This window comes from Phlebotomus papatasi, unplaced genomic scaffold (genome assembly GCF_024763615.1).
Source record: "Phlebotomus papatasi isolate M1 unplaced genomic scaffold, Ppap_2.1 HiC_scaffold_192, whole genome shotgun sequence".
NCBI lineage: Eukaryota > Metazoa > Arthropoda > Insecta > Diptera > Psychodidae > Phlebotomus > Phlebotomus papatasi.
This window is the reverse complement of record NW_026604431.1, coordinates 26924-38650: the sequence shown is the minus strand read 5'-3', so window position 1 is coordinate 38650 and position 11727 is coordinate 26924. Positions and strand designations below refer to the sequence as shown.

Sequence of the window (11727 nt, the reverse complement as noted above, 5' to 3'; positions counted from 1 at the left end):
AACATTTTGTCTTGCGACGCTTTTCACCGAAAATCCTTGACTTTGACCTTGAAGTCTTCAAGGTCCAAAGTTCAACCACTTTGTAGAGCCTAATTTTCAACGGATTTAAACTTAACGGATTTAAAACCAAATATTAGACACATATATAATTTTTTTTGAAAGGTCTTAGTTCTGAACCCGACTGCATTAGTCGAAATCGGTTATGAATCGGTAAAGTAGCGGTAACAGCTCTCTTTTAAAAATACTGTTTTTAGCGTTTTTTCTATCTTCTGACTCATATAAAATTCAGACGATTCAGACGGTAAGAGATATAGACTTCCGCTCTTCGATGACCCCTCCTCAAATGATAATATTTCGAAGCTAATCTCTTTATTTTTCCCCCTTCCCCCTCATACGTCCCCTACCCCCTAAAATATATTAAAAAAAATAGGTTTTTCTAATATTTAAAAATAAATAAATTTAATTTTGAGGTGACCCCAATCCTATAGAGGGAAGTGGGGCACCTTTAAAAGTGGGGCACCTTTGAAATTGGGATTTTTCACCTATTTTTAAATAAAATTGAGCCTTTTCGTGATATAATTTAGCTGTACAAACAGATTGAGAAGCTAAATTACATTATGATATGGATTAATTCCACTTAAAAATAGGAGAAAAATCCCAATTTCAAGGGTACCCCACTTTCAAAGGTGCCCCACTTCCCCCTACAGACGATTACCGGAACATCTTCAAATAAACTCATTAGAATAAATGTCCTAATTCACAACCATTTCCAGAGAATTATATAAATTTGCTCCTTGACTCTTCTAGAATGTTACAGTTTAGTGAAAATTCTTTAGATATAATTTGAAAACTTCTTAAATACAAGAAAAATACGCCAGCGTAAAATGCTTCTATTGGAAACATATTAATCCAAATGGAGACAAGGGAAAGTTTTTAATTGGAGACAGGCAGTGTAAGTGAAACCACGACGAAAAGCTTCCAAAACCTTTCTGAATTGCTCTTGTGTGCAGGATTTGTTCTTATTCCAGGGCTTTACTCCTTTCCCATCTATAACAATAGGTTAAAAAAATCATATTTCCAGGGTTTCCTCTTGAAACATTTGCAGACATTTCAGAAAAACTCTTTGTTTACGAAATAGGTAATTATTTCATATGAAAACTTCAAGAAACGTTACCAATAAAGATGAGCACATAATTTAACTAAAATTATCCAGAAATGTGACATTAAATGTTAAATAAAACGAATAAACAACAGTTTCATTTTGTTTTTCATTGGAAAACATATGGTCGATCGATGAAAAATTCGATGGTGAAAAGGTACACTTTTAATTTTTCTGAGAAATTAACAAATTAAAATTTGTGAATATAGGGTAAATTAAGCTAATTCAAAACCTGTTCCAAATGGAAATTTTTCGCTACTCCAAATGGAAACGTCATTGTTTTTATGATAAATACAGTATTGAATTATTATATTTATATATTTTCTTTACCTCAGTTTCATTATTTATCTAATTTTGCTCCAAATAAAGTAAAAATCCATTCATATTCAAAAATTTTAATTTGTTAATCTCTCAGAAAAATTAAAAGGGTACCTTTTCATCATCGAATTTTTCATCGATTGACCATGTTTTCCAATGAAGAACACAATAAAGTGACTGTTGCTTATTCGTTTTGTTTAAAATTTATGTCATATTTCTGGCTAATTTTAGTTAAATTAAGTGATAATCTTTATTGTTAACGGTACGTGAAGTTTTCAAATGAAATAATTACCTATTTCGTGAATATAAAGGGTTTTTCTGAAGTGTCTGCAAATGATTCAATAGGAAACCCCGGAAATATGATTTTTTTGGAGAGATATTCTTATTGATTTAGATGGGAAAGGTGAAAAGACCAGGAATAAGTACAAATCCTGCACACAAGAGCAACTCAGCAAGGTTTTGGAAGCCTTTCGTCGCGGTTTCACTTACACTGTTTGTCTCCAATTAGAAACTTTCCCTTGCCTCCATTTGGATTAATTTGTTTCCAATAGAAGCATTTTACACTCGCGTATTTTTCTTGTATTTAATAAGTTTTCAAATTATATCTAAATAATTTTCACTAAACAGTAACATTCTAAAAGAGTCAAGGAGCAAATTTATCTAATTCGTTCAGAAAAAATATGAACTAAATATGTGTTGAATCTTCTGTCAAAGTTAAAGCGTCTGGAAATGGTTTTGAATTAGGACATTTACCCTAAATGGATTTTCGCTTAATTTGGAGCAAAATTACCCAAATAATGAAACTGTTGTATAGAAAATTATATAAATATAATAATTTAGTATTGTAATTATCGTGAAAACAATGATTTTTCCATTTGTAGTAGCCGTAGTATCAAAAAATTTCCATTTGGAGCAGATTTTGAATTAGCTTAATTTACCCTACGCCATCGCCAGTCTAAATTTCTAATAAAATTATTTTAGAAATAGCTAAATAATTCTACATAAAAAGCATGCCAGATTGAGCTAACATAACACCTGATGCGACACAAATTCCATAATGTACATGTGTTTAGTCGGGCACTTTTCTGCATTGGGAAGAAAAAATTCGATAAAACTATTCAAATTTGAAAGAAAATTACGGATTTAAATGTCTGGATAAAAATTTGGATAGAAACAAAGTAGAAACAAGGGAATATGCATGGAAACGCAGAAACACAACTAGAAACGCGAGAAACACGACTGGAAACGAGGAAACACAACTAGAAACAAGGAAACACAAATAGAAACAAGGAAACATGGTTAGAAACGAAGAAACATAACTGGAAACATGCTGGAAACGAGGAAACACACCAAGAAACGAGAGAAACACAATTTTTTTAGCGATAGAAACAGAAACGGAGAAACAGAAACAGAAACGGAGAAACATTTCTCGTGTTTCTGGAAACGGGAAACGCAAGCCAATTTCTTTTCTTATGAGTAACCCCTCGGCAGTGAGTCAAGAAAAGTGTCAGTAAACTCTTGCAAAAACGAAATAAGTTTCAGGATTCTTTTGTGGTTTTCTAAGTACAATAGAACGAATAAATCAGTGAATATAGTATCAATTGAAAGTGTTATCCTTGTAGAATAGATTTATTGTAGAAAAATGGCTTTCCAATCACCAATGCCTAGTCAGGAATTTCTTTGGGATGTGTTTCAGAGGTTAGTCAAGGAAAATCTCAAATTTCGTCATTATTACACTTTCTCATCAATCGCGCCCCATTCATAGAATACCAATGAGTCATCAATGTGTTCTTTTACGTGATTAGTTTCATGCCAAGCTTGAAGAAATTCGGGAGATGCTGTGATGTGGCTCATTTGGCTCAAGAGACATCATATGACGATACACTTGAAACTGATTTGATAGCTTTGTCTTGGAGTATAATTTCTTTTCTGTTTCTCATTCGCAATTCCTCTCTTTTTGTTGCTTTCCAGAGTGGATAAAGATCGCAGTGGGCATATTTCGGCCGATGAACTGCAGCAAGCCTTGTCAAATGGCACCTGGAGCCCCTTCAATCCCGAAACAGTGCGCCTAATGATTGGGATGTTTGACAAGGAGAACAAGGGTACAGTGAGCTTTCAGGATTTTGGGGCCTTGTGGAAGTACGTGACAGACTGGCAGAATTGCTTTAGATCCTTCGATACCGACAATTCCGGAAACATCGACCGAAATGAGCTGAAGACTGCTCTAACAGCTTTTGGCTACCGCCTATCTGACCATTTGATTGGGCTATTGATTCGGAAGTTTGATCGATATGGTCGTGGGACGATTCTCTTTGATGACTTCATTCAGTGCTGTATTATTCTCTACGTAAGAAACTTGTTATGCTCGCACATCCCATGCAGAAGTGCAATATGTTCGAGGGAAGTAAATTTTGCCTTTTGAATCCTTTTTTTTTCTAGACTCTCACATCATCCTTCCGGCAGTACGATACAGACATGGATGGTGTCATCACAATCCACTACGAACAATTCCTCAGCATGGTGTTCAGCCTAAAGATATGATTTTGTCCCTATGTTTGAGACGTTTACACTGGTCTGGTCCGATTTTCTTCCACACGGATATTTCTCCACAACATGAGAGTTTGCATCAAATGCGTCCTTTCTTCTTCTTTCCCAGAAAATCTCTCGCCAAAATATGAAACACTGATAATACAAATGAAAATAAAACTGAACATAATTTATTCTCTTTGTTAGAGATCTTATTATATATAGATGTTAGGACCACTGAAGTCAATGGATTGCATATGAAAGATATTTTTACAATTTATTATCTGTACATTTTTTTGTCACTAAGGATTAATAAAATTTAATTGTGTTAAAGGAACATATGGGATGCCTTTTTGTACATTTATAATTGAGTATTACCGATAAATTAGTTTAATCATTTTAATTGAGCGTTTAAACTGGTGAAGCATCAACCGAACCAACCTAACTAAGAGATAAGATAAATATTCAAAGCGTAATTGTGATTTGCCAGTTAGATTTCAACTTCCAGCCCAATCAGTTCTATTCTAACGTGGTTGACAAGCACAATGTCACTAAGCGAACATATTTCTCTAGCATTTACTGAGGACAAACTGAAGGAAATCCTCAGGAAGGAGGGTAACTACAAACTAAAAGGGTACCAATTGGTGGATGGGTTCAGCAAAAAAGGAGATTCCTATCTCAGTGAAGTGTTTCGCCTGCGAATTGATGGAGAAGAACCCGGAAGTTGTTCCTCAACTTGTCTAAATTTCGTGGTGAAGGGCTTGCCCAAAAACATTGGTCGTCGGAAGACCTTCAGATCAGCTGCCTTCTTTAAGAATGAAATCACCTTCTACGAAGATATTATTCCGGCATTTGAGGACTTTCAAGCCAGGAGGAGCCCCAAAAAACCCTTTATTGAATATCCAAGGTTGACATTGAGATATCTCAGCTGTGTATTTTCATAACTTCCGTGATTCTTTCAGATGTTATTCTTCTTTTTGCGATGGAAACCATGATTATGTGGCCTTGGATGACTTGAGCAAGTATGGATTTGTATCAGCAGATCGTCAAAATGGGATGGATTTTGAACATTGTCGCCTCGCATTGGAATCTCTTGGGAGATTACATGCTCTATCCTTGGCCATGAAGGATCAAGAACCTGAGAACTTTGCTAAATTATCTCAAAAAGTGGAAGAAACCTATTACATTTCAAGTCTCAAAGCATGGTACAGTGATTTTATGAAAACTCAGATCGTTGTTGCTAAAGATGCTCTTGCAAAGGAATATCCAGGAACAGAAATTGAAAAGAAAGCTTTAAAGTTCATCTCAGACGATCTCTACGATAACCTGTGTGAAATTACTCATGCTGAGTCACCTCTAGCAGTTATTGGTCATGGAGATGGCTGGACACCCAACTTTCTCTTCAAATATGATGCAAGTTCTGCGGGTGCTGGATCAAAAGTGCCCAAAGAGATTAGAATTATAGATTTCCAGCTAGCCAGATGTGCTACCTTGGCTATAGACATCTCATTCTTTATCTACTCATGTACAACTCAAAAACTCAGGGAAAAACACTACGATGATCTTCTCAAAGCTTACCATTCCAGTTGTTGCCGGCTGCTCGAGGACCTGGGTTCAAAGCCTGAAATCTTTCCCTATTCGGCACTTCAGGAGGAAATGAGAAAATTTGCACGTTTCGGTGTGGGAATGGGAATTGAATCTGTGCCATTTTCCGTCATACCAGAGAGCGATGCTTTCGATTTGGATTCAATTCAGGGAGATGATGCAATTCCTCTGCAGGAAATATGGGTATTGAAGCCAATTCCAACAAAAGAAGGTCGCTTGCGTGTAGCCGATATGTTCAAACATGCCGTGGATATGGGGTACCTTGAATAAATTGAGAATTCCATCCAGAGGATTTATCGCTTCACATAGTTTGTAATACTTTAAGTATTGTTGATGTTTTTATTACACGTTTTCTGATTTTATATTTTGTATGACTATGAATATTCGAAATAAACAAACATTGAAAATAAGTAAAGTGCATGAAACTACGAAGAACTACGAACCAAAGAAAACAAAATTTGCTTTTGGCGGGTTTTGTATTAAATTTTGCATCTGGCAATACTATTTCGAAAATATGTTCGAAAGCTTTCATTCAATTTTTCAGGCCCCATCGCAGGGTGCGCTGACTGTTAGCTTTATTGTGTTTTCTCTGCTGCGCAACAAGGAGCAGCAACATTTGTGATTTGGCAACAGAAAAAGGCGATTTTTCCAGTGACTCAGTGAAAATCGACACGTTGACTTACGTTTGAGAAGTCTTGTGTGTTGTCCGAGTGTGAAAAATCAACCCCTTGAGACTATTTTGAATTTGTGAAAAGAGCAGTGTGAAGAAAATTGACGCACTTCGCGGAAGTTGTTTTGTAAACAAAACACAGAGAGAAAATTTCTAAGCAGAGAATTGATATTCTTTGTTCTCCTGCAATAAATCTGCGATTCAAAGAGTAAACCCTGGGAAGACGGGTTGAATATACGTGGGCTGAAGAAATTAAGGGGCTGAGGAAGAAAATTAAGTGAATTTGGGAAGTTTTGCAAGAATTGTGAAATAGAGAGAAGAGAGTGTTTGTGTTAGAGGAATTTTGCCTGGCTTTTGGGCAAACATTCGAGGTCAGCTGAAGAGGGAGAGGCATCTTTTGGAGACACAGAGACATCAGAGATTAGAGAAGACGGCGCAGTTTGGAAATTGGAACGTAGCAGGGAGTTTCTCATTTGCCAACAAGTACCAGATGGCAACTCCAGCAAAAATGGGAGATGATTTGTCGTCTCTCGGAGGTTGGTGAACTTTTCTAATTACACAAAATTCCTATCATCTTCTGGCCATTCCCAATTAGTGCCATTTAAGGCCTCACAAGTTGAGGCAAAAACAGTAGAAATCTCATCTACCCCAAACACTCCGCTGATCTTTGCAAAATTCTTTTGTAAATGCAGCAAAATCATCCGAAGAGACTCATGCAAATTTCCTCTTCAGACAACAAAGACCATTCATCAGTCACTTTCAACAAATTTCCACACAATAATAGGCTCAAAAAAAAAGTTGAAAAAAATCTGTTATCACTTCTGGGTGGGCTGACAATTGAATTATCATTTTATATTTTCCTCTGGTGGGATTAGTATATTTTTCTTTCACTCCATATGGCAAAAACACGTAAACAGGAGGGAATTCCATGATTTCTAGGGAGGTACAAACATTTTATGCGCAATTACAAACACGAGACACAAATCCCATTCGTAAATATATTACGCATTTGGGGGCAAATTTTTGGGGAGCTAAATGCTCCTTCATTTTGGCAAGATCTTAGCTTCAATTTGTTTTAAAACTCATTAAGTTTTTCGCAGGTTTTAATGCCACAATTTTGAATTAATCGTTAAAGCAGTTGAATTTCCATTTTATTAATTCATTCGGAGAAGCTTTATCACTTTGTTTTTCCGCGTTCTTCTCAATGCATGTTTTGTGAAGTATATAAATAGAAAAGGAAAAGACGTACATAAAGTTTCTTACAAAGATTTCAAGGTCAGATTTAAAACAGTTTTTTTTCAGAAAAATGAATTTTTCATTAACCGTGTAAACAGACGGAATTCCCACGGGAATTCCCATGAGATTTTCCATTCCGGATGGGAATTCCGGATGGAAATTCCCATTTTGAACTGTCAAATTTTTACCATTTGCTCTATGCGCCTCTGGTGGACTTCAAGCGCAACACCAAAATGCTCCGAAGATTTGAATTTCAAATTTTGTTTTTTCCGAATATAAATAACGGAATATATATCTGGAAGATATTTTAGGTACTTTATTTTATTAAAGTGGCTTTATTATACCACAAGGATATTAGTAATATTATCTATTAATACATTTCATGGAAAATCTTTTAAAATATCTCGAGAAATGATTAGAAACGTTGTTATAGCGTAAATATCTTGTCAAAAACCCCCAATTAAAGTGGATTAATCAACGACAGGCTTTGGATATCTTTGCTGATAGTACCTATTGATTAATTTTCGTTTAATTGTAGTGCTGATAATTTAAAATTTTATAAAGTGTTAGAAGCAAATGTATAAAATATCCCTGGGTGACCAAGCAGTCAATTCATTCGGAACAGAGATGTTTACAAAGATTAGTTAATTGTATAATAATTGAATACAAATTGTTTTAAAAAACAAGAAGACTGTAAAATATTTTAAAATTTTATTTCCAAAAAAAGTAAACAATAAAAAATATTGCAGTAATATTTTATATCCGAAAAAGCAGTTTATATGGTTTCTGGCTATAATTTTCATCAGGGAACTTCGATATTTCTTACTATTCTTTGTATTTCCTTATCTACATTATTATATTCTTTACATTTTTTAATAATGGGATTTATTGAAAAAGATAAATTTTGAATCTGCCTTTCCAATCATTTAAACCTCTTCTGAAATGTTATTGATAAATATTTAATTTAATCCAGAAACACTAATCATTTCAAAATTATTATAGTATTATTATTCGATTTCAAATTTGCTTTTAAAATCAATGTTTTGATCACTACAGGAGATTTTACATGTTTTTTCATATATTATTTGCTTAAAAACACTCCAAATTAAATTTTCGGAATTCTCCGGAAGCAAAAAGCTATCTCGAGCGAGATAGCTTTTTTCCATTTTAGAAAATTGAATATTTCACCCTCCAACGGAAAATTTCCATTTGAAATTCAAAATATTTCAAGACATTCGGGCAGTTTCGTGCACTTTTGCAGAGGGCGCTTGTATAGCAAATTTACCATTTGCTCGTGGGAATTCCCGTGGAAATTCCGTCTGTTTACACGGTAACTATTAACCCCTCTATGGTCTCTACAACAATACAAACCTGAAGTTCATAAAATACTACTGAAAATGATATTCGATAGCTGAATTCAATTTAGAATAAAACATTTCAATTGATATTATTCCATATTTTAAAATCTTTTTAAGGATTTATTTAGAAAAAAAGTCATGAATCTTACATATTTGGTCGGTAAATTGTGGTTTTTCTAATGAAAGCGTTATTAGGGTAAGTGTGCTAAATTTCGGCATAGTAGCATATAAGCACCGAAGTCCTAAGTTTGAAATGCAATATTTTTAATTCATATTGATATTTTTTGTTACTTCCTTTTCGGGAAGGTTATGTGGAACCTTGAAAACTAGTTTATCATATTAGTTTTCTTGAAATCACTTCCTAAAATATTGAAAAATTAATAATAATATGGACATTGCTTTGGGTAGTATTCCGGCCACTTTGAGTGAAATACCGGCCACCTTTTTTCTGACCACCTTTTGTGACGCAACGGATAGAAAATTTCAAAACGTCAAACGGAACGAGTTTAATATTTAGTTTAATGCGTTTATATGACCTACAAGCCCTGAGATCTTCCGTGTAATTTGTCCTGAAGACCTTAAGAGCAGCATCTCAAATATACGCGCAGATTCCCGTAGCAATTTGCCCTTCCTGAACTCTTCCAAGGCCTTTTCCACATCATCTTTTTCATAGAAGCGATGTTTTCTTCTCTGGACATTGTAGAACTCAGAAATTCAAAAAAAAAAAAACATAAAATGAATAAGAAATTTGGGAAAGCAAAAGATGTTGCCGGAATAGGCAACACTACCTCACCGGAGAGACGCTCACAAAGTATATACTTTTATACGCGAAATACAGGATCCAGCTGGGAAATTTTACCCGAAATTTAAAGATTGATAGATTGATTCATAATTAACATAAACAGAAACAATCTTTAATGAAAACTAATAAATTTTCATGAAAAACACCGAAGGAAAACTTTCTGCACTTCACCAGAAATCACAAGACTGCTAGAAAACTCAATCGATCTGTCACATTTTTTGTAAGACTCTTTCCACACTGAGTTTTTTACAGCGCAATTTAAATTCAAATTATACCTAAAATTTAACGGTCTTTGTGTTAATACATCCTAAAATTAATGAATGTTTAAAAGCAAAATGAATTTATTGACTATTCGAAGATAACATACATAATTTCAATTAATTTATTTGCATGGCTGAAATTACACTCAAAGTGGCCGAAATTAGAAGCTGGCCGAAATTTGGCACACTTCCCCTAAGTTTATAAAAATATTATTTTTTTTTGTTTTTTATCTATGTTTTTTTACCCAAATTTGTCTAAAATTTGGTTTTCTTTTTCCTGGCTACGAGGAATTTAGGGAAAACCAATTTGGTATTTCGGACTTTAAAAATTTAGTAATAATTAGTAATTAAAAGTAAACTCCAAATTGAGATGCTCAGAGCAAAGTGGTCTCCTTTGTATGTATTTCCCTATTAAAATTGTCTACTCTTGTTCTGAGCGTCTCAATTAGGTTTGTTCAGAATTTCGCATTGTGTTTAAATTCTACGTTTTTATTAAAATAATTTTATTTTCTAAAAATTCAAATAGTCAATAAAATATTACATTATGAACAGTAAACGATTTATAATAATTGATCATAAATATTTTTAAAACTATACTCTGAAAAAAACAAGTTTTGTCAAATTAACAAGAAAAATTTGTCATAGAGATTGTAAAAAAAAAAATTGTGAATTTGACGGTCAACTGGATCTTGTTAAAAGTTTGTCTAAGTATGTTTTTTCGTATAATTTACGAGAAACAGTTTTGTCAAATTGTAAAATAACATCCTTTTGGCAGAATTTTAAAAAGATTATTTTAACCGTTTTCCAAAACTTGTTTTTTCAGAATATTACTTCTGTTGCCAAGATAAGTTCATAAATTCTTAATAAGTTTCTATTTCTCAAAGTTTTTTTAAGTAATGAAAATTAAGATTTTAATTTTAATTATAGATAATATTTTATCTAGATTTTTATTTTAGTTATTATTTAGAAAATTTGATTTTTACCAAAATACCCACAAATCACAGTCTGATAATTGCCAATATTTTAATTGGACTGAATCTGCGGCAAATTGGAGAGTAAGTTGTTGCAAATGGCCAGTTAAGGGGTTTCTTGGCTCAAAAGGACAAAAAAACAGCATATTTTCTCTTTTTTTCTTACCATAATAAAATTTGTTTAATTCAAGATGTTAGACTTATAAGAGTATACAATACTTGGATTATATTTTCTGATTTTTTTAAATCTAAATTTAAAATTTTTGTTTAAGTTTTCAGCCGTTAAGTCCTGACTAACCTGGTAACCTTAAAAAAAACTTTGCGGTAGTCACGATTGCTCAGAGAAGATTCACCAGAAGTCAAAATACTAAATATTTCCTGGTCTTAGATGAGTTAAAATGGTATTTAAACGGTTGATTTTTGAAAAATTAAATTTAATATTTTTGGGAGAATTTTATACAAAATATTACTATTTTGTGATCCAAGAAATAAAACTTTTTTTTTTACTTAAAACGAGTACGAGTTTAGCATAGGAAATACTCCTATCTTGTTTTTTTTATGTCAGATGAATCTACTCTGAGTAAACATTATTGCTGCAAAATTTTATCAAAAAAGATCTCCGAAAATCAGGTTCGAACGGGGAATTTTTAAAAATTTTAAATAAGAAGTTCAGCAAATAAATTGTGTTTAAAAGTATTTTTTCTTAATTTTTGTGATTGACTATTGTAGTTTTACTACTGAAAACTAATAATATTGTATATATGCTACAAAAAAACTTGATTTGAGAAAGACATCCTTTTAGATTACTAACTTGTTACAACA

The 11727-nt window shown here is 33.2% G+C and overlaps 3 protein-coding genes across 3 annotated transcripts in view; all 3 read left to right on the top strand.

Annotated features, from left to right (window-relative positions):
• Positions 1-2970: 2970 nt before the first annotated feature.
• Positions 2971-4344, top strand: LOC129808910 (programmed cell death protein 6-like). Its single transcript, XM_055858814.1, has 3 exons — positions 2971-3175; positions 3449-3824; positions 3917-4344. The coding sequence occupies exons 1-3, from the start codon at positions 3120-3122 to the stop codon at positions 4016-4018; spliced, it is 534 nt and encodes a 177-aa protein (XP_055714789.1). The 5' UTR covers positions 2971-3119; the 3' UTR covers positions 4019-4344.
• Positions 4345-4478: 134 nt separating this feature from the next.
• On the top strand, positions 4479-6018 carry LOC129808908 (uncharacterized). The gene is made up of 2 exons (XM_055858813.1): positions 4479-4910; positions 4966-6018. Exons 1-2 carry the CDS (start codon positions 4549-4551, stop codon positions 5876-5878), a joined length of 1275 nt encoding a protein of 424 aa, XP_055714788.1. The 5' UTR covers positions 4479-4548; the 3' UTR covers positions 5879-6018.
• Positions 6019-6157: 139 nt separating this feature from the next.
• Positions 6158-11727, top strand: part of LOC129808907 (BCL2/adenovirus E1B 19 kDa protein-interacting protein 3-like) — a 28416-nt gene continuing 22846 nt past the window's right edge. Inside the window, exon 1 of the mRNA XM_055858812.1 lies at positions 6158-6814. Within this exon, the coding sequence (XP_055714787.1) occupies positions 6769-6814 (46 nt within the window). The 5' untranslated portion in view covers positions 6158-6768. The remainder of the gene's footprint in view (positions 6815-11727) is intronic.